Raw genomic sequence first — 24,226 nt, 5'->3', positions numbered from 1 at the left:
CCCGATTTTAGGATAGAAGATTGCAGAGGATTGGGAGGGGATGTAAGAGTTTGATAATAAGCTAAAGTCAGTTGATTAGAGCCTCTCATGCAGTCTTGAAAATTTGCCTCAACTTGAAATCTACTAGATCCAGATATTTTGTCAGCCTTTGTATTGTCTTTTTTTTTTGTTTTTTTCTTTTTTGGCCTTTAAACCATTATTAGCACTTATATTGTGGTGGTCGTTTGTTCATCTTCCTGCCTCCTGTTTTTTCCTCAGTCTATTGAAGCTTTTGCTTGTATTCTTACTTCACACATATCTCTGACATAAGAAGGAAATTTTTATTTCATTTGTGCTATATGTTAAGAATTAAGAAAAAGATCTTTTAAGAAACTAAAAATGGAATAGTCAGATTTGATTTAAATCAGGCTAATTGATGAAACAAAGAATGATTCATTTAGGCTTGTAGTTGAGAATAAGAATACTCTATTTTGAAAATTATTACGGTACAGATGGACAATTGCTAGTCATAAAAACATACCCATAAAGTAAAGAGAAATTTGTCTTCCTCATTCTTATAAATATTAATATAAATATGGCATGGGTGGTAGGGAGAAATTAATGGTAGGAATAAATTAATGTCACCGAGTAGCAACTGTGTTTGTATTCAAGAGGTAGTCTAGAAATTAGAATGGACTCTCAGTTTCTTGTAGACCAGGGTTTCTCAGCCTCCGCACTACTGACATTTTGGGCTGGATAATCCTTCTTGAGGGAGCTGTCAGATGTCTAGCCTCGTTCCTGGCCTCTGCCCAGCAGATGCCAGTAGCATCTCCGAGTTGTGACAACCAACACTCTCTCCAGAGGTTGCCAAGTGTCCACTGGGGAACAAAATCATCCCTCATTGAGAACCACTGCTGTAAACCCATTTTATTTATCTGTCAGATTTAAGTATCATGCTGCAATCCACCATGACATGAGTATGTTTAATACTAATGGGACCAGTGATATACCTCTATGACTTCTTGAAGTCAAAATTAAAAACCCTAGGTATATAAACATAGATATTTTATTTACCTTTGTTGTGTTTGCTTAAAAGCAGGGGTCAGCAAACTTTTCCTGTAAAGAGCCAGAAAATAAATATTTTAGGTTTTGTGGGCCATATGGCGTCTGTCACAACTACTCAACTCTGTCATCGTAGCATGACAGCAGCCATAGACAATATGTATACATATGAGAGTGGCTCTATTCCAATAAAACTTTATTTCTGGACACTGAAATTTTAATTTCATGTGGTTTTCAAATGTCATGAAATATTATTCTTTTTACATTTTTTTTAACCGTTAAAGATGTGAAAACCACTCTTAGCTCTTGGGCCACACAAAAACAGGTGGCTAGCTGGATTTAGCCCTCAGGCCATAGTTGCCAACCTCTGTTTAAAGAAAGGAAATCTTCTAAACAGAGAGCAGTTTCTTCAAGTGAAAACCATTTATGCAAAGTCTGAGCTACGCCTATGTGGATTTATGTAGAGAATTTTAATCTTTAGAATATGTATTTTTAGAGCTTAATTTTTTGAACGTAGGCCAATAGTTTCTTTAATCACACATTTTAAAAATTTAATATTGCAATAGTAAAGCAATTTTTTTTCTTTGTAAAAGCTAAATTCATCTCAAAGGAATACAGTTCTTATTTTTTATATTAATGCAAATCATTTACCATGCTGACTCACACATAGTAAACTCTCAATAAATGTTAGCTTTCTTACCACATGGAAATGGAAATCAACTAGATTGGTTATTTTTCTTTTCTATCAAGAAGTTTTATTAGTCAACTGAAATTAAGTGTGAGAAATGCTTCAGTTAAAACAGAAATCATTTCTATAAATTTTCAATGAGTCTAAACAGGGGATTGTAAATAGGAACCTGTAACATATAATACGTAATCTGACCTGTAGCATTCATCCCCAAGAATGCTGTAATTGGAATATAATTTTTGATGTGTTTTTTAAACATTTCCTGCTTCTGTCACATAATTTGTTTCCAGCATGTTAGAAACACTCTTCTCATGGCCTTTGGGTTCAGTATGTGAAACTCATTCATCATTTACCAAGTTTGAGATGTAAAATCAAAAAATGCTTCTTTTCTGCCATTGATGTAGTAAATTACATCATTGGCGATTCACTTTAATAGGATTTTTTTCCTTGTGATCCAACTCGGTGCTTTTGGATGGTAAAGCAATCTAAGCCTTTCCAGACTGGTCATCTGGAAATGCTGTGGGACTGTAAAAACCTCTGGGCTGAGTTTTCTCTGTGGCCAGAGCTACGATGAACTCTAGAATTAAGAATGACCTGCCAAAGACTGATTTTAATCATGTGTGGAGTTACTACGGGAAGGTTATGTTCTGCTCTTTGGAGTGTTAATCCCACCAACAAATGTAGAAATGCATTTCTTATCTATTATCCCAGCACTTGAAAGTAAGTGTTGTTGCAGACCGCTGAATGGTTCCATCATGCCACTCTATTATTCACAACCTTATCTGTTCATTTAGAAATTTCACATTCTTTCTTTTTTTTTTCTGAGCATTTTTTTAAACTTTTTTATTTTATATTGGAGTATAACCAATTAACAATGTTGTGATAGTTTCAGGTGCACAGCAAAGTGACTCAGCCATACATATACATGTATCCATTCTCCCCCAGACTCCCCTCCCATCCAGGCTGCCACATAACACTGAACAGAGTTCCCTGTGCTCTACAGTAGGTCCTCATTGGTTATCCTTTTTAAATATAGCAGGAAGCTTCACTTTCTTGGTATTTCCTGTCTGTGTCTTCATTTTTCTTTTCTCCCCCAGTCTCCATTTCTATAAATAACCTGCCTTCTTACTTTACACCTGCAGAGCATCTTTGATTTGCATCCTCAGAGCCTTTTCAGAAGCAACACCCATATTTGGAGCCACCCACCAAATTGCCTTTTCTTAAGATCACATGGGAAGGCTTTTCTTTGGGGTACAGGGCCTTCTCCAATTTAGCACATATGATGCTTCCCTTAGCTTAGAATACTCTTCTCTGTCCACCTCCACCTCCTCACGTTCTCATCCTATTCCTCAGTCTACTGAGACCTGAATTTATTAAGTCATTTCCCTGGGGCAGCCTTTCAGTGTCCCCTGGATTGTCTCTGTTACCCCCTATGTGCTCCCAGAGCACTCTTTATGATCCCTTTCATAACCCTTATCACAATTTATTGTGATTCCTTGTTTAATTGGGCATCCAGCTCACTGGAAAAGAAAAAACAAACAAATAAACAAACAAAAAACTATAAGTTACCAAACTGTTCTATTCCCAACACCCATCCAATTTCCTGGCACATAATAGGAAGATAATAAATAAATAAATAAATATATATATATATATATATATATATATATATATATATATATATATATATATATATATATATATATATATATATATATATATATATATATTTTGCGGTACGTGAGCCTCTCACAGTTGTGGCCTCTCCCGTTGTGGAGCACAGGCTCCGGACGCGCAGGCTCAGCGGCCATGGCTCACGGGCCTAGCCGCTCCGCAGCATGTGGGATCTTCCCAGACTGGGGCATGAACCCCTGTCCCCCACATCGACAGGCGGACTCTCAACCACTGTGCCACCAGGGAAGCCCAATAAATATTTATTGAATGAAAAATCTTAAAAAAAATTTTTTTTTTAATTTTCACCTGCTTCTTATTTTCGTTGAATGGTAGAACTTTTTCCTGTACCATGCATTTGTTTATCATGTCTTCTGTGGGTGACACAAAATTTCCCAACATGACAATTTCTTCCTATCCCAGACTTTTTTGTACGTGGAAAGAAAGTATCTTTTATGCATTCAATCAATAATATTTTTGAATACATATATTTGTGTACATATATACTGTTTACATATATACAAATGATTACAGTAGTCCTTCAGTATGTCCAGGAGATTGATTCCAGGATCCCTGCAAATACCAAAATCCTAGCATGTCCCTTATATAAAATGGGATAGTATTTGCATATAACCTATGCGCATGCTCCCATATTCAACTGACTCTTAAATAATGCTGGGCTTAGGAGTGCTGAGACTCTGCCAGTTGAAATCAGGGTATAATTTACAAAAGGCCCTCTTTATACATGGTTCCTTCACATCCCTGTTTTCTCCATATCGTGGTTCCCCATCCACCGAATTCAACCAACTGCAGATCATGTGGTACTGTAATACTTACTGTTGAAAAAAAATCTACATATAAGTGGACATTTGCAGTTCAAGCCTGTGTTGTTTAAGGGTCAGCTGTACTATAAAGCTTCTCTAGATTACTTATGATACCAAATACTATGTAACCAGTTGCCAGGCACACAGAAATTTAAGTTTTGCTGTTTGGAATTTTCAGGAATTTTTTTCTCAAATGATTTTTAGTCCAAGGTTGGGTGAATCCGCAGATGCAGAACCCAGAGATATGGAAGGGTGACTGTATCGTAAGCACAGGACAAGGGCAGGGTTTGAAACAGCATTGTTCGCTTTATCGCCCTAACTCCTAGTATCCCTGCATCCAGCACATGGTTGGCACATAATCGATGCTCAATAAATATTTATTGAATGAATTAATGACTGATAGAAATATCACCACATCCACTTTATTTATCCACATAGACTTTAGTGACACATACATATAGTTACATACCAAGTGTTGTGCTTGAAAATAATCACAGCCAAAAACAAAAACTCTGTACTTGAATGGTCAATAACAAAGTCAAATTCATTTACTTCAAGTATCTTCTCAAAGTATTTTTTGCTTTATGATTTACCCTGTGGAGACTTTTATTTTCAAACCAACTGATTTATGAAGCTAAGGGTATACTTAGAGAGACACAGTTGGGTTTTTTTTCCTACTTTAATCCTGTATTCATTTTCACTTTTAGAGGAATGAGGATTATAAACACTGACTTTTATTTTCACTACTCGCAGCATTATCCTTTAAAATGTTTAACTTAGGAATGTCTTCCAGTAATTGCCTTGCCACTTAAAAGTTATAAAAATTCCTTGAGATTTCACAGTTCTAATTTTTGAATAGAAAGTTGATATATCACTCATAGTTTTCCATCAAATGAAACCGCTCCACTTTCCACAAATAAATCAGGCTTTCAGGAAACTGTCTTTCCTTCCCATCCACTTTCTCTGAGAACTAAATCTAGTCATTCTCATTAGTGGTTATCCAGTCACTTTCCATTAAAACACTGGAAAAAAACGTTTTTAAACTACAGTTAATACAAGCAACTTCCTTTTATTTACAAGTCTACGACAACCATTGTGCCCTGTTGCCAAAATGAGATAAACCAATAATTCTTTTCTTATTCCAATAAAAAGAACATGGCAATAGAATTTAGGAAGTCCAAAATTCACTTAGGCTCAAGTTGCTTCAATTTCCTCATCTATTGAGTAAAAATAGTAATATCTGCCCTATCTCTTGGGAGTCTTGTGAGGTATAAATAAGATGAAAAAGGGGGCTTAGAAAAGTCAAAATTGCTTTTATGAATACAAAGGACTCATTGTGCAAAATACTGATTCATTGGTGTTGATGGCTTTCAGACAGACTTGATTTAGTGGAAACAGAAATAAGTATTATTTTGTTAGCCACATTTATTTCACTGCCCATTTGGAACTCAATTGATTATTAGTGATGGGGAAAAGAAACCAGTATCATTTTACAATAAGACAGTATTTGGGATCCTCTTCTATATGTTTTGTCATGTTTTCATTTTTCCTTGAGTAGTAGCAATTACAGATGTCAAAAACTCATATGTTTCCTCAAATAAGTTAATTTATTATTTCCTCTTCCTTCTTAAGCTTTTTTTTCTTCCTAAAGTTTTTTTTTTTTGATTTTTTTTTTTTTTTTTCTTTTTGCAATACGCGGGCCTCTCACTGTTGTGGCCTCTCCCGTTATGGAGCACAGGCTCTGGACGTGCAGGCTCAGAGGCCATGGCTCACGGGGCCAGCCGCTCCGCGGCATGTGGGATCTTCCTGGACCGGGGCATGAACCCGTGTTCCCTGCATCAGCAGGCGGACTCTCAACCACTGCGCCACCAGAGAAGCCCCTTTTTTTTTTGATTCTTGACTGATGACCTGCTGAAAATATTCTTTCTGAGATTTGTTCATTTATTCACCATATATGTACCCAGCATATTTTATTCAGACACTGAATAAAAACAGACACTGAACTTGCCCACATGTGGCTGATCGTCTAATGGAGGGACAAGCAAAGAATAGGCAGAAAACATATATACATAATCCATATGCAGTGAGCTTGCAGGACTTGAACATATGCTGCATAGTGAGATGTGGATGTGAGGGGCATGTGTCTAGGTTGCTCAGTGAGGGGTTGAGGCAAAGCCACTTAAGACCTGAACAAAGAGAACTGCCAGCTGTGGGGAGAAGAGAGAGAAACTGAGGGAGAGGGGCAAGTACCTCATGTGTAGAGGCCTGAGGTTTATCTCCGTCTCTAAATGAGATTGGTGAGCATCTCTCTTAACCTAGAAGGAGGAAGTAGACCCCTAGAGCTCTGTGAGCCCTTGCACAGATAGGACAGCTGAGGAAACCCCAGTATGTGCCTTCCTCCTTGTGGCTGTTTCTGTTTTCTTAACAGTCTCAGATGACTACGTTTTCTCCCTTTTATTTTCCTTGTAGCATGTTTATGGGTCAGAGGACTAGAAGGAACTGGAAAATCTAGGCCCTTGCCTGGCCCCATATCAGAAATAAGCAGCCACCCTCTGTCCTCTCTCCTGTTAGCCCCACCTGTGTATTTAGAGCACATCTGCCTTAAGAATGTAGTGCTTTGTGACCACCTAGAGGGGTGGGATAGGGAGGGTGGGAGGGAGGGAGACGCAAGAGGGAAGAGATAGGGGAACATGTGTATGTGTATAACTGATTCACTTTGTTATAAAGCAGAAGCTAACACACCATTGTGAAGCAATTATACTCCAATAAAGATGTAAAAAAAAAAAAAAGAATGTAGTCACACTCGGTGAAATCCAGATGGAATACAATGCCTTTCAGAAAACCAGATTCTATCTCAAGATTTTCTCTCAGATCTTCCTTGTGTCCCTGTCACCCACAAGTCATCCATCATCCTGTAACTTTCCGGTGACTGCGTTACAATGAAATAAGTGTAGAGCTAGAAAAAAACGTGCTGGTCATAACAGTGACGGTGCTTCATGAGGAAAACAAACTGACCGGCGGCATGGCTTTTTCCAACTCAACATCATCAACCCTTTGACTTCATCTGTTGAACCCTGACTTTCTGAAGACCGAAAGGGTCAGGGAACTCCTAGTAAATGATAGCCAGTGACATTAATAAATTCCTGAAATAGAGAAAACTGAAATTCCAGATCCACTAATGTATTGCTTTAGAATACAATTTTAGCACTGTATCAAGGGAAGAGATCCATATTTATATATTTATATTCATTTCAAGGAATGTAGTCCTTATGTATTTTGCAAAGTAAACCCATGTTTTTAGAAAGTATATTGTTTATCTTGGAAATTACTGACATCTTAGCCATACTGATACGAAATCTTAGGGAGCATAGTTCGGCCCATTAGTCATGGGGTTTCCTTGGGTGCTCCTGTAGATAACGGCTCTCTATGTGTTTGTGTGTTTCCGATTCCCATCACTTGTAGAATAATCTCTCGTGGGTTTCATTTTAGGGTGACCCTGGATCGTCCGCTGCAGGAATTAAGGTAACTATAGCCTTGCAAGTGTTTGTACCCCACGAGTTACCGCTTTGACTTTTATAAGTCTCTTGTTTCCCTTCCCTTTTACCAACTTTGATGGTTCTAACTCTGTTCATATACTACTGCAATAATCAGCTTCTAGACACAACATGGAGTATCTGCTAGAAATCTCTGATAAAGGCTTAAACAAGAGGTCTTGCCTTTTCTTCCCTTTCTGATTGGTTTTTATGGAAATGTGGATTTGTATGTGAGCTTCAGGTATATTAACAGCAAAAAAAAAAAATGTTCATATGTCTGGTAGGATGTGGAGCAACAGAATAAAGTGAATGAAATGCATGTGTCATCGGGGAGGCTGAAAGTGTCCAAGGGCCTAAGGCTTTTGGAAAATTCTTGTAAGACTACCCTTTTCATCTTTGGTTTTCTTTGGCCAGGGAGAGCCCGGAGAATCTGGTCGTCCAGGGCAAAAGGTAAATTCCTATTCTGGTGTGTTCTTTTTACTGTCTTATAGTCACCATTTGATTATGTCTGCTATCACTGTATAATATGAGAACAATTACTGAAAATGATGCCGTTTTCATGCCTTATATGCAGAGTGTTTTTGATTGTTTTTCATTTTAAAAGGGTTGATGCTGACCATAGTAAAAGTACAAACATAATCTGGAAAATGATGCCGTTTTCATGCCTTATATGCAGAGTGGTTTTGACTGTTTTTCATTTTAAAAGGGTTGATGCTGACCATAGTAAAACACAAACATAATCTGGATGTGTAAAAGGATGCTTTATGAACTGAAGTCAGCATATACTGAGCTGTTTGAGACTAACAAAGATCTGCTGGGTTGGAATGCCAACAACCTATCTTGCATGTTTAAATATACTCTGCATGTTTCTATCTTTTATGAGAAGAAGTGAATATTTACTAAACTGTCTCAATAGGGAACGATGGACAGTTCTTTTAAAATTATATTCCTTTCCTCTCATTTCAAATACTTCCCTGCAGATAATTTTTTATGTGAATAATATCTACCTAAGCAGTGAATGTTATGTTGTAGAAAGAGGTTTGTTCATGAACTAAATTTTAATTGGAGACAGTAGCCAAACCACTTTAACCAATCTAACGTTAATTTTTTTTATCATTTGTGCTTCACTTCAGTGATAAGTTAGAGGACATGCAATGAATATGTTTATTCTCATTTGAGTCTGAAGCAGGAAACGACCGTTCGTAGTTTATCATCCGAGCATCTGGATATCAATGCCCAGTGCAGATTTTAGATTTTTAGATAACAGATGTGGCTAACAAGTAAATGTGAATTCCACATTATGTTAAATCTCTGAGATCATGACTCTGCCTTTGTCTAGCAACGCTAATGTTATAGGAAAAAATATGAATAGAAACATAGAATATACCTCATTAGTATAAAGAGAAAGAGAGAATAAATCCCATTGTAGTCATTTGGAACCTTAGAACATAACATAAAAAAATATCCCCACATTCTTGAAGTTATTTATTGAGAGGATCACTGCTTTGTTTAAACACTTCAGGTTAAAGTGTGTTTTGAGAAGGTCTTTCACATTCTTTTAACATTTCCCTAATTTAAAAATAGATTTTCTTGAAATTAAGAATCTAAGAGTAATGATTCATTAGACCCAGTTTCAGGTAAAGTTGAGACTTTTCCAAAGACCCAGCATAACTCTGCAAATTTTGCTGTTCGGTGCCTAAGATTTCCTACTGATTCTTTATGTAAGAAGCTTGAAATTAGTGATATCACAGAGATCCATGGCCTGCTTTGGTTTGAAAGAGCATCTAATTTTCTCAGATGATCTCATTTTAAGTCCCTCAGTCTTTAAAAATTAAAAGCTAAATTTAAACTGCTCTCCAAAACTGTGATAAGTTAAAAGAATTGTCTGCAAAACTGTTATGTCTTTTTAAAAAACAAAACAAGTCTGCTATAATTTCATATAGGTTCCACTGTTTTCAGAGTAGAAGATCAAAATTGATTTTCAATTGGTTAATAAAATATTGCTTTATCATGATTACTTAAAAATACATTTTAGATTCATTTCTGGCAGTTTATAGGTTTACATATGGAAACATTGGCTTTTCTTTGTATTTCATTAAAAACCTGTTTTAAATTATATTGAGAGAAGTGGATTCTACCTGAACAAATATGTGCCTGAATGAATATGTGTATGAATATTACAACCCATCGGAATGAAAATGTGCTCTGAAAAGAGCAATATTTTTTCATTAATATTTAGGCCAGATTCTACCCGTTGACGCAATCTCACTTTCCCACAATATTTATGACTTCCTTGTCTAATATCTGGATTTGGCAATACTTATCCCAACACTGATTTAAAAGTAGAGTGTTTCCATTCTTGCTGGTTGCTTAGATTGGAAAATGACAAACAGAACTGAGTACAGAATCCATTCAAGGAAACTTTCACGACATTTTTCTCACCATTGCAGAACTTTGTTGTGGGTTCATGGGTACTTAAGCTCCTGCATTAGGGACATTCCCAGAAAAGTAGAGGATATCCTGCCAGAATTAAAGTGCATTGATTAGCTCTCCACTGTCTGGTATTTTGCGGTATGGAAGTTTGTTATTTAGAGTAACATTCATAATAGGGAATGATTTAATTATAGTTTTTTTCTTTTATAGACTCAGCAGGAGAGTGTGTGATTGATATGTGAGTTAGGGTATATATGTTTGTAAAGTGAGTGTGTGTTTCACCACACAATTTTTTCCTTCCTAACTTCACCTTCAATGGCATTGGTGGTATAGTGGTGAGCATAGCTGCCTTCTTAACTTCTCCACATCTTTTTAAAATATATTTTTTAGTTTTAATGGGGTAAAAATACATGTTTTCCCATTGTAAGGGACTGGCACAGTTGAACTGTATCTAGAAACACAGGGCACTGTCACAGGGACATGGGGTGAAAGCAGAGAACTGACTTTAACAGTAGACAAGGGTCTCTGATAACGGAGACTAAAGAGTGAAAGGGAAAGAAAAAAGAAAACCAGAAGGATAACGTATCAGTGTAAAGTGTAATCTACTTGGGCAAGAAGTCTTTGAATGGAATAACAAACCGATTCTTAATTATGACCTAGATCTGAACTTGGGCTGTGCGTGACCAAGAACTCAGCTCAGAGAAGCTCTGAGTCAAGAAATAGGCAAGAATGGAGAAATTAACTGAAAACTGTCTCTTAATTAAAAGATAAACATTCATGGTATAAAGACAGAGAATTTATATAGGAAGAAATATCTTCCTAAAAATGCTGAGATGTTTCACAAAGGGTAACATTAAATATTTTAAAATCCTTCATTTTGCCAACTTTTAAGTAAACATAAATTTGGAAACGTCAAAATCCAAGAGTATAAAATATGAATTCCTGAAAGATTTGTTCATTAAAAAGTACATTTATAACCTATATACCAACATATATATGCATATGATGTAGGGAAGAGCTAAATGCTTAAACTCTCTGTAAGTATCCAATCTACATTATAAAATAATCCATAATGTTTTATACATCTTTCTCATTGTGAGAAACATGGATGTGTCTATGTATGCATGTGTATATAAATAGTCATCAGATCCTTTTAATTTGACCCTTCCCCTTGAGGGAAGGGTCTAGTAAAAACTCCTTTTAGGAAACAGTGTTACAACCTATATGTTTCCACACATGTCTTAAATAGGATGTCTTGAGTTTTGGGGGCTTTTCTGAAACAATACAAAACTATCAATATGTCACCAATATGTTTACTTTTATTGGTTGTATATTCTACTGCAACTTACTGTGTTTTCAAGGCCCTTATACTTTTTTCTTAGTAAAAGAGAATCTTCACTGAAATATGGATAAGCTCTTTTTACTAGAGCTTCCTAAAGTTATTGATTAAAGGGAAATGGGGGGAAAAAAAGAAAATCAAATGTATAATGTTGTATCTATGTAAACTTTAATCTACTTGGACAAGTTTCTTTGAATGAAATATCAAATTCTTAATAATCATTCTTTCTTCTCTGGCTTAATCTCGTCTTAGTCTTTTTGTTCACAATGCAAACTTTCACTCAGGTAGTTTCAGAAAGAATAGCTTTTCTTTTGCATTCCTGAAGCACCTTTGACCTAAACCATCAGGAAAGTCATTTTCCTTTCTATGTCTAACCATACAGCTTAATATAAACAGTATCTGAAGTCATTTTGTGATAATACCAGAGCAAATTATAGCCCTCCATAATCTGAAAGTAATAATATTAAAGATGAAATGTCTGGTTGTTCTTAGTAGATTTTCCTTGGAATAAGGGCTGTTCAAGCATTTAGATTAAAGAAGTGCCTTCTACCACTTTTATCTTTAGTTTGATGCTTCTATCTCTTTTGGTATAGTTGTCCTAACACTGACTCGCCATCATGAAATGATGTGACACTTTTACCTTCAAATGTTATTTTCCACAATATTTAGTCACCTCAGTCCAACACAGGATGGACTTTCATTTTCTCTAGCAATTCCTTTATGCTTCTTTAGTGGAATTCAGGAGATTTTCTAAGCAATATAACTTCTTGTCACTATACTTTGTGCTTAAAATAATGTAAACAATTATGTGAAAATGAGAAGATTTAGCTTGACTCCAGTGTGCTCACCCAAAATGTACCACTTAATCTCAAACCTGTATTCAGGAACAGCTGCATGGTACCATTAGCCCTCAATTGCTAAGCAGGGTTACCCAGACTCAACAATTGTCTGATATACGGGCTGGAGTTAAGTATAATCTTAACCATGAATTTACCTTCTCATCATTCAGGAATGGAAAAGAAATCTTGTTATACTTTTAAGTGAATGAGACTTTTAATGTATACTGTTTTGAGATGACCATCTGTTCATACAGCCAACTCTTGATTATCTGAGGTAAGAGAGCCCTGGAATAGGATGCATTATTTAAATGCACATAATCCTCATTTCACCAAATAGATTCAGCCTCCTCAACAAATCATTGACCAGGGAGTAATAAAACACAGGAATTCCTTCTCCTTTTATTTCTCTTTCTCACTTTCTGGTAGTGATGACAATGAGCAGTGAACTGGCAGCAACAGGGAAAATCCTGAAAAATTTGCAAAATGGTCAACAATCCCTGAATCAAGAGTTGACTGAACTGTATAATCTTACCAAATATCTTGAAACTAGACAGTATATATATTAGACATATATATACATACAGCAAGAATTCAGCTGGGAGCATTTGCCATGTTTTTCTCAGATACTGTGCCTGAGTGAATACTGTCCTATAATGCTGTGTGATTTTCCTATGTAGGGTGAACCAGGGCTTCCTGGGCTTCCTGGACTTCCGGGGATAAAGGTAAATACTGCACTGACAGTCTTGGCTTCATAGAAATGTAATTGTGAGAGTCACAAAAATGAAAAAATGAAAGCTAAAAATATAGTGCTGTTCTTTAAATACTCACCAGCCATTTCAACCAATTAAAATTTTTAATTAAAAATGAAGCACGGGTAGCAGAAATAGACTTACAGGCATAGAAAACAAACTTAAGGTTACCAAAGGGGAACGGAGGGGGAAAGGATAGATTAGGAGTTTGGGACTAACAGATACACACTACTACATATAAAATAGATAATCAACAAGGTCCTACTGTATAGCACAGGGAACTATACTCAATATCTGTAATAAGCTATAATGGAAAGGAATCTGAAAAAGAGTATATATATATATATATATATATATATATATTTATATACATGTATATGTATAATATATACATAAATATATATATATGAAACAATCACTTTGCTGTACACCTGAAACTAGCACAACATTGTAAATCAACTATACTTCAATAAAAAAAAAATGAAGCGCGGGTATTTCTAAAGTTTGCCATGGCTATCTGGACTGTATATTCCACTATATAACCTACTATGCCCCTTAAATAAATGTAAAAGTCATTTCATTTGAAGTCATAGGAATTCTTTAAAGTCTACAATGTCTCCCTTCACATTTAAATTTTACTCTTAAGATCCTATCAGATTTTGACCAGAATTAAAGTCTTAACATCCCCTTAAATCTAATATCCAGGCAGCTGTTTTTGTGATTCACCCATTATAATAATCTTTCCAAAGTTTTTTTTTTTAATTTATTTATTTATTTGTGGCTGTGTTGCATCTTCATTGCTGTGTGAGGGCTTTCTCTAGTTGCGGAGAGCAGAGGCTACTCTTCATTGTGGTGTGCAGGCTTCTCACTGCAGTGGCTTCTCTTGTTGTGGAGCACAGGCTCTAGGCACGCAGTCTTCTGTAGTTGTGGCACATGGGCTCAGTAGTTGTGGCTTGCGGGCTCTAGAGCTCAGGCTCAGTAGTTGTGGTGCATGGGCGCAGTTGCTCTGCGGCGTGTGGGATCTTCCCAGACTAGAGCTCGAACCTGTGTCCCCTGCATTGGCAGGTGGATTCCCAACCACTGCACCACCAGGGAAGTCCTTCCAATGTGTTTTGTGCTTCTACTTCCTGTTAATAATTCTCACTGCAAAGTACAAATCATATTACTAAGCTTTATTGACCTACATACTATTCCCATAAAATTTGTATGTCTTTTGAAATAACTGCTTAAAGCTTAGCTTGAAAACATTGTTTTACATGTTTTTAAATTGTCTAAAAATATTAAGAAACATTTTTTTAGGTGTTTAAAATTTTTTACATGACAACTGACAAGGCTAAAAAGTTCTAGTGTCTTAGCTGTAATGCTCCCTTAAAATCAGCTTATTTTAAAGTTTATTCTTTTAATTCTAGAACTGTTAGATAAAATAACATAATGTAAGTAGATTTTTCTTTACATTGTTCTTATCTTATAGAATTTTGAATTAATCTCTAGAGTACATTAGATGATTCTAAAATTAATATTCCTAGTTTCAGTAAGAGGGTTGTTATGCTGCTTTATGAAGATTGTGTTTGAAATGTGTTACATGAATAATATGATTTTAGAATTAATATATTAAATTACTGAGCTCCCAGACATCATATGGTATCATATGTAATATTTTATGAGTATATTTTTTATAATTAACAGCCATGAAAGCTATGAATTCCAGGTTGGCACTCAGAAATTTTGGTTCTGCTTTTTGTTTGATGTTTCCAGATTAGTATCACAGATGTCCAGATATGTCCTTTTTTTTTTTTACAACTTTATTGGAGTATAATTGCTTCACAATGGTGTGTTAGTTTCTGTTTTATAACAAAGTGAATCAGTTATACATATACATCTGTTCCCACATCCCTTCCTTCTTGCATCTCCCTCCCTCCCACCCTCCCTATCCCACCCCCCCAGGCGGTCACAAAGCACCGCGCTTATGTCCCTGTGCTATGAGGCTGCCTCCCACCAGCTATCCACCCCACGTTTGGCGGTGTACATATGTCCATGCCTCGCTCTCGCTTTGTCACAGCTTACCCTTCCCCCTCCCCATATCCTCAAGTCCATTCTCTAGTAGGTCTGTGTCTTTATTCCTGTTTTACCCCAGGTTCTTCGTGACATTTTTTTTTCTTAAATTCCGTATATATGTGTTAGCATACGGTATTTGTCTTTCTCTTTCTGACTTACTTCACTCTGTATGACAGATTCTAGGTCCATCCACCTCATTACAAATAGCTCAATTTCATTTCTTTTTATGGCTGAGTAATATTCCATTGTATATATGTGCCACATCTTCTTTATCCATTCATCCGATGATGGACACTTAGGTTGTTTCCATCTCCAGGCTATTGTAAATAGAGCTGCAATGAACATTTTCATACATGTCTCTTTTTGAATTATGGTTTTCTCAGGGTATATGCCCAGTAGTGGGATTGCTGGGTCATATGGTAGTTCTCTTTTTAGTTTTTTAAGGAACCTCCATACTGTTCTCCATAGTGACTGTACTAATTCACATTCCCACCAGCAGTGCAAGAGTGTTCCCTTTTCTCCACACCCTCTCCAGCATTTATTGTTTGTAGATTTTTTGATGATGGCCATTCTGACTGGTATGAGATGATATCTCATTGTAGTTTTGATTTGCATTTCTCTAATGATTAATGATGTTGAACATTCTTTCATGTGTTTGTTGGCGGTCTGTATATCTTCTTTGGAGAAATGTTTATTTAGGTCTTCTGCCCATTTTTGGATTGGGTGTTTGTTTTTTTGTTATTGAGCTGCATGAGCTGCTTATAAATTTTGGAGATTAATCCTTTGTCAGTTGCTTCATTTGCAAATATTTTCTCCCATTCTAAGTGTTGTCTTTTGGTCTTGTTTACGGTTTGTTTCCTTTGCTGTGCAAAAGCAGATATGTCCTTTTAATATATTTTTAGTCTTTGGCTTCTTCACTGAAAAGTACACTCCATGACAACAGTTTACTAAAGAGTCAAAATCATTTCCTTATCATTTGATATTTAGCAAAAATAACTTAATAAATTATATGTGATTTCATACTGCAGAGTTAATTTATGGCAGTTCCTTAATAATCCCACACATTAAAAAAAAAAGCTCTTTACTGATATTTGGAAAATCACAGATTTTTAAAACAAATTTAAGAACATTAAATTCAGCACTAAGTTAAAGAACCCGGAAACATTATAAGTAAGGGGGGAGATATTTAAAAGGAGGGGCATTTTGGAAGGGCCAGGGCAGGGTTTCCTGCAGCGCTTGCTTGTAGGTTAGCTGGGCTGTGCTGCCAGCACCAGATCCTGAGGCAGGAATCTCAGTGCTGTGTAGAAATCCAGTTGTCCCTTCTCCTGAGGGTGAGGTTTCTTGTCGAGAGAGAATATATAAGGGGGAAGGTATTGGGGGTTTTCCCTCAAAAACAAACAACAAAACAATTACAGTTACTACTATTTGTTCTCATTACCTTTGATTTATGTCCTCCACTGTGAAAAATATCCCAGCTCATTTCCGTAGTCATCAGTGGACCGGTTTGAAGGTTTTGAACTTTTTCAAATTGGGAAAGATGTTGGTGATTTGCCACCTCCCGTAAACGTTTTTATTTCTGGGGTCATGGGATGTTGCCAGACAAATCTTGTCAAGATCTTATAGCTGATACTTTCCTTTGTTTTTCTAACCTGACTAGTGACTATGCTGAGAAGAAGCTATCAACTGACAAAAATCTTTCTATCATTAACTAGAGATACTTTTCTATGTAATTATCAAGTGTTGTTGGGTAACTATCCAGTATTCAGTTTAAATCACAGATTCTATTTTTGTCTTCTCTCTCTAGTCCAGAATGTAAGTGGTATGCTTGCCCTATAATGTAGTAGGTGCTCAGTGTAATTGAGTAATTTTTTAAAGGAGGCAATTTAAAAACACATCATAGTCATTAGTAGTTATTGGATATTTTTAAATGTATAGTTTAAAGTTTATAAATTTATGATATAGCTTCATTAACTTGGGATATTTTTTACTCCTTTAATATACCTTGCTTCTGTTAGGTAGTTAACCACAGGACAGTCAACCTTGATTTCATAGTTTGAATGAGTAATAATATTTAAAAGATGAAACCACCATATATGGATTTAGAATGTGTGGTAGCAAGACCATTAGTCATAACTTTCCTAGACCTGTGTGTTTGTTTATGCTTTGGAAATATTTCCTTGTTATTCATCTCCTTATCTGCTGGTACTACAGAGAGTGTGCAAATGCCATCCGTTATTTCCAAGATGTTGAGGAAACCAGCCATGACATACCAGGGAAGCTTTGATTTGCCACCTGTTGCTCTCGGGGAATGGTTGGAAACTTAGTGAGCATCCACATGCCTTCCACACTGCTCTCAGGAAATGAGCAGAGTGCCTAAATACAGACAGCAGACTCATCTATCTATCACCTCAGGGTCCCACTCAGAGATAAGTACTAATACCTTCGGCATACATAAAAGTCACTAAGAACAGGCATCACTTAATTTCAAACTACTCTTAAGCTTCCTGAACAAGTATTGGAAAGTGCTTTAACCATGTGGAAGACATTTGGCTGTTTCATGCATTCATGGTTCATATACTGTTAAGATGTTCAGCTGGGAAGATTAAAATATTGTACGTTGTACATTGCACAATGTGCCATGCAAACATTTGTCTTCTGGAATAAGAATTGAGCTCAGAAAATTTTTTTGATAAACAAGCCTTTAAATATATTTTTCATGGGTAAAACTTTATTGTGACTAGCTTTTCCAATATCACATAAAGGGGTAAGATTCAGAGTTCCTAGTTTTAAACATTTTTTTCTTTCCATACATTTTGAAAAATTGCTTACCCCTTTCATGCTTACATTACCCTAGTAATTAAGTCATGAAGAGCAGTGATCAAGAGCCTTGTCTTTAGAACCAGACCACCAGTGTGTAGATCCTGGTTCTACCCCTTACTAGTTTATGAAGCTATATCATGATACTGGGCAAGTTATATAATCTCTCTGTGCTGGGTTTCCTTATAAAATGGGAATTATTATTATACATAACTCAGAGGGTTGTTGTGAAGATTAAATGAATTAATATACATGCAGCTCCTAAAATATTGCCACACATATAGTAAGTGCTATATAAATTTTAGCTATTGTTATTTCTTTTTCTTGGAGCAGCTCAGAATATTGGAAACATTGTTTATGCACCTGTTCTATAGAGTCTTTCCTCCTGTGAGTCATTTCAACCTAGAGATCATAAAGCCATTTACACCCTGCAGGTTCATAGATCTAAATTCTGAAAACTCCTTTGCAGTGATGGTTGAATGTCACCTTTAAGAGCAGTAAGATAACATATTTTCTCTTGAAACATGACATCACACTATTCCACTTTTCCTATAACCCAATGTATTCCAGAGATAAAGGATGAGGAAACACAGTGTTCTGCGCATAAGACATGATACTGTCTTAGTTCTCCTTCCCGACACTCTTCACAGGAAAAGCAAAAGGAAAGCTTGACATGTAATAATGGAAATCTCTAGGCCCCATTCATAGTGTTGCCCAGCCCAAGACATTTTTTACAAATATGAATTTTCAATGCTTGTTTTTCTCCTTTCAGCGTTGACTACCAGTGTATCTCATCATATTTAGAAAGTAAATTGGGGAAAATGTACCTGATACATTAAAATGAATACAATAGGGAGACATAATACAGTAAAAATTACATCAAATCAGAAAAACAAATCATTTAGGTGGCAAAGAAATTTTTATGGTATTTTCCCTCAAAGCTTGATATTTTTGTTCTGGCTTCCACATTAGTGAAAATTTGACATTCAGATCAAGAACTTGAGGATCAGGAGACAGTAACTAACTCTTCAGTAACTAACTCCTTACACTTCGTTATATAAAATCATCCTTGACACTAGATCATATAAGCACTAACTTTTACAGGTGGCAGAAACATTATTTTGTCATTCTTAGGATTAAGTATAGTGCTCAGTAATCTATAGAAACTTATCTTCTAAATACACTGGAGATGAGATTCCTTCCTTAGAAACATCAAATCACATTTTTAAAATAACAGAAGAAAGTTTTTGGAAGTAACATAGGATGTGAAATGAATTTGTAAAAGAAAAAAGAAAAAGAATACTGGTTAAAAGGATAACATTGTGTTATTGTTACTTATAATTACTTCCTGCTTGCACAAAGTATGTCTGAGCAGTTGACTAGTTTAAGAGTCCAATTAGGAAACTCATACAACCAGAAATCAGAGATTTTTTAGCAGCCATAACGAAACCTCGACTAAATACACCAATTGTGCTTTCGTGATGTAATCCTGTTAAAAAAAATCAGGTACTTATGTTTTCTGGATTTTAAATAAACTTGCTGTTGTAGTTCATTTTCATCATAGCCACCAAGATGTTTTAATTTATGCTCAGATGTGATCCTTCAGGGAAGTAAGTGTTTGGGGGACAGACTCTACTTTCTCATTCTTTTTTTCCCCCTCAATAAGTTTACAAATCAATCATTACCAAAACTGGCTGCCTGAAGGTTCTTATTACAACAAATGTTCCTTCTGTAATCCTCAAAAGTAGGTATCATGCTGACTTGAATTCTAATTAGCCCTTAAGCAAGAAGAATATTGTATGGTTAATGCATTCAGTGTCAAGACACATTAATCAAAATTATTGGTGATGCTTTTAGCACCCAGGCAAGTCAGCACATATTTTTCAAGCCCCGTTGTACTATTTTTTGGGCAATGAAAATTGGATCTGCTCGGGGTAATAAATATCATGGAAAGCATGACTTGGTTTAAACTGGTATATTAGAGGTTTTTTAGACAGGTTAAAAAAATCATATCTTTTACTCCTTTAATTGATAATGACTTATAAAAATAAAACAAATGGTATTAAATGAAAAACCAGAGATTTTTCTGTGGACAAGAGATAATCAGTTAGGACTTTCTGTTCACTATTCCATTTAACAGATGGTAGGTTCTGGAAGTTTATAGGGAAACACCTGGTGAGCCATTTCTGTATGAATGAAGCTGCCTCTTCATTCTTACCTTGACTAGTAATTCCATATACATATTTGATGACTCTTCTCACCTATATGAAAGACATCCTTTATGTAGATTTGACAACAGAGTATTAAGTGAACTGTCCCAATGGTCATTTAAAAGATAAAGTAAGATCATCTAAAATACTTTCTTGCCATGTATTAAATGTGAGTTTGAATAAAAATCAGTCCAGATTTTATTATGGAATTCCAAGACTTAATGGTCATTGTTAGATTTCAGAAAGATCATGTTTTGAAAGAACTTCTAGTTTTTCCTTGTGTTTTTATAATATAGAAGGCCAGGTTTTGTTGCCTCCTTGGTTGGTGAAGATGGTAATTGTTTGAGTTATTTGGAGGGCTTTTGTTTTGTTTTTCGGGGTTTGGGGCCAGAATACACAGAATTTAAACTATCTCAATAGGCTGTTTAAATTTTTTTAAAGTAATAGCAAATGAGTTGAGCAAAAGTGGCTTCAGTCAAATATCTTACCTTTGCAGCATCTTCCTTTTATCCTTCAGAGTGAATAGATCCCACCTTCCCATAGCTAAATCTTCTTGTAGTTTACTTCATTTCTCTGTGTACATATTGCCAATTTATGAAAGAAAACAGAGAAAGAGAGGGATAAACTCTAATACTGACACTCTAATCAACAAGGGAACTTTTTGTTTGGTGCAAAAAACAGGATAATTTTTCAAATATAGCCCATATTAGTTACTATGACTTATTTTCATTGAGCTTTATACTACAAGATCAAAGTTGGGGCTGCTGAAAGCATTAACTACAGTTGGAAAGATCAGTGTGAGACCATTAGGCCTTCCTAAATTGGTCATGTATAAGTACACGTTTGATTTCAGCTATAGCTATTCTTTGTAGATTTGTTTCTGCATCTTTATGTGCCCTGGCTGTTTAAAGCTTTCATTCAAATTAGCAACCTGTGTCAGTTTTTCAAATAGGTCTGTTTGCTGCTGTTGCTCCCAGCAGTTTATTACTAGACCTACCTAATTGTGCTTTATCCTGAATTAATAGCATTTATTCTTCCCAACGTGAATCCCAGTTTAGCTGCCAGAACCACAAACACTTCATTATTCATCTTTTCTACCAGCTCAACACATGAAGATATGTTACTGTCTTGGTACTGAGACCTAGTTTTTTAACTCATTGGTGGTGAGCTAATTAATTAATGTTGAGAAGAAACAAAGGACAAAACTCATGAAACAACTCAGGAAGAAATCAGATGTAATATTTAAGATAAGACCAGAAAGTTAAACCAAATTTTTATTTTCATTTTGAAATTTGAAGCTGCATCAATGCCATACTGCAGTAGCATGAACAGAGCTGAGATTTCTGTTTCTCTGACAACCGTCTGATCACTGGTAGGCATGTGGTTTGGGTAGCAGAATTTGGTGCCAGCCATTACTTGTGTTTTAGTGATTAAAACGTTGGATTGTTTTAAGGGTTCTGATAAACAGTGTTGCATATTTTTTATTTCCAGGCTTTGATTAAATCACAGCTCTGTATTTATTTGAAGAGTTAGATATTTCATTGTTTATATTTTTCCATTTGTCATAAGGGTAGATCTAGTTGGACATTGCCAGGACCAGTGAAGACAAAACAACAACAAAACTAGCAGATTATCCAGGGTTTAATTGTTCTGGTCATGGTAGAGGAACAGAACATTTTAAGATGCTTGTCCCTCTCCATTCTTCCTCTCCTCTTGTCTTGTCTCCCTGCTAGTTGGTTGCTTTCACTCTTTTGCTTTCCTTCCATACAGGATCAACAACTCCAATATGACTGGAATCCCAATTAACTTTGTAATCTTGTTTTCAATGATAAGAAAAGTAAAAACCTAAAATACTATCTCACTTGAGATAGTGAGTGAATAGGTAGAGAGGTGAAGGAAAATTTAGAATACATATATATATGAAATTATATATATATATATATATATATATGAAAAACAGATTAAAGTGGCTGTGAAGTAATTAGTGCTCTTAACTTATTCTTATGCTATTGATTGGTGCCTTGGTATTCATGACAAACCAATGTTTAATGCCTCTGCCTTTCCTTCATTTATCTTAGCCATTTTTTGGTTGTCATTTTTTTAAAAAGCACTAACACATCATACTGAAAAGATTAATATTGTTTCAGAAAAGGTCATATTTTAGTGTTTTCACTTTAATGGTAGAGCTATTTTACTTGCAGTTTACCTGTATAAATCCACGTTTCCCTAATTATGACAGCCAGCATCTGCCCTTTTCAAAGGATCCCTGCCTTATGTTGCCATGTTATTCCAACAATGGCCCACTCAAATTAGAACTGGGTTTTCTAATTTGGGTAATTGCCTTGTAAATAAGAAAAAGAAAAAAACTCTACATTTAATTGTTCCTTAATTAAAAGTATTATAAGAGCTTAGTACCATTATAGTTCCAATTTCCTCTATTGCATCTCTCCCCCACCTTCTCTATTCAGAAAATATGTGTGAATAACTTCCAATTTAGCAATCTCCTATTTCCCATTGATTATATGAGACTAGATGTGTAAAAACGGCTCTGAGAAGCATCATACAGTCCAATAAAAATAGTTACTTCTCCTGTGTATTGTCCTGAAAAATTAGGTAACCTCATTTTTGTGTGGTTTGATTTACTTCAAAAAATGATTTTGCAAAAATGCTTTGTGTTTGAATCATATTTCAGCTGCTTTCCCCTACCTTCATTTGACTCAGTCTCTTTCCTCTATCCTGGTTAACTAGAACTGTGACTAAAGTGGATTAACCACTTGCTTTTTCTTTTAATCACAGTAAAGTATTTGTAGAACCATAGGTTGTCATAGCCTTTCTCCTATACATTTTAGGAAATTCTAGGACCTTTAAACTCTACATCAGTCCTTGCCAAAGAGGCAAGTTTTTTTTTTAAGGATTACATTTATTTAGGGAAATTTAATAGGTATGACCATTTTCTCCTTTCCCTTTCTTACAGGAAGAAACTCATTCTTAGTAAACCTGTCATTTCTCTACCTTACACACTTTTAGTTTTGCAATTCTAAATGCTCTGGCAGATGGATGTTGTCTCATAAAACGATGATATAGTCACATGAGAAAATTTAGGGTTACTTCTTGAAAGGAGTTGAAGAGGTATTGAGTATAACCCCATACAGGTTGTAAAGAATCAAGAAGTCACCATGTATATCACTAATTAGCTGCAGAGGTGTTATAAAACTACTACCACTAATAATAATAATGATAGCTAGCATTTTTGAGCCTATAATATAAGAACAACAATAACATTTATTGTTTACTTACTTTGTTCTAGAGGTGGTGCTAAGCACTTTGCTTGAATTATCCAATAAGTCTTGACTAAGTCACCCCTTAATGACACCAGAATCTTTCATTATTTGGCACCTCAGGATCACAGCCTGCAAAGCCAGGCTTTAACTCCATTCTGTACCTTTGTACCAACAGTTCTCAAAGATTTAACCTCAAAACCCTTTTACACACTTAAAAATTAAGATTGAAGGAGTTTTTATTTATGTAGGTTATACCTATTGATATGTCTGTATTAGATATTAAAACAGAAATTTAAACAACCCATTATATGTTAATTAAATAACATTTTTATGAAACACAACTGAATTTTACCAAACAAACAAAAAATTAGCAGGAAGAATGACATTGTTGTCTTTTTTTTTTTTTCCAAATATCTTCAATGTCTGGCTTAATAGAAGGCAGCTGTATTCTCATATCTGCTTCTGCATTCAATCTGTTGCAATTTGTTGTCTTGGTTAAAGCATATGAAGAAAAACCAGCCTCATACAGATATGTAATTGGACAAGGGAAGATTATTTTAATAGCCTTTCCATGAAATTGTGTTATTCTTTTCTTTGATACTACCCCAAACTCTACAAGTAGTAGTTTCAACTTAAAGGTTAGGTGCAACGTGAAATCTGAAACCATATCAATGAATCAATCTTTCCTACTCTGTACACTAAAAATGGTAAGTGAAAAGGCACTCTGAGAACCTCTGGTATAAGTC

General features: G+C 35.5%; 1 protein-coding gene across 3 annotated transcripts in view; it reads left to right on the top strand.

Moving 5' to 3' along the window:
* COL25A1 (collagen type XXV alpha 1 chain) overlaps positions 1–24,226 on the top strand; it is a gene marked incomplete at its 3' end in the record, with an annotated part of 495,089 nt that overhangs the window by 414,756 nt on the left and 56,107 nt on the right. For 2 of the 3 annotated variants that reach the window (XM_081244163.1, XM_081244164.1), the window contains exons 16-18: positions 7,714–7,746; positions 8,172–8,207; positions 13,046–13,090. In XM_081244163.1, the coding sequence (XP_081100289.1) occupies positions 7,714–7,746; positions 8,172–8,207; positions 13,046–13,090 (114 nt within the window). The remainder of the gene's footprint in view (positions 1–7,713; positions 7,747–8,171; positions 8,208–13,045; positions 13,091–24,226) is intronic. The other variant, XM_081244165.1, reaches the window with a different exon arrangement.

Source organism: Mesoplodon bidens (genome assembly GCF_964165515.1).
Source record: "Mesoplodon bidens genome assembly, chromosome: 1".
Classification (NCBI taxonomy): domain Eukaryota; kingdom Metazoa; phylum Chordata; class Mammalia; order Artiodactyla; family Ziphiidae; genus Mesoplodon; species Mesoplodon bidens.
The sequence above is the reverse complement of the archived record's forward strand: the minus strand, read 5'-3'. Positions and strand labels throughout refer to the sequence as shown.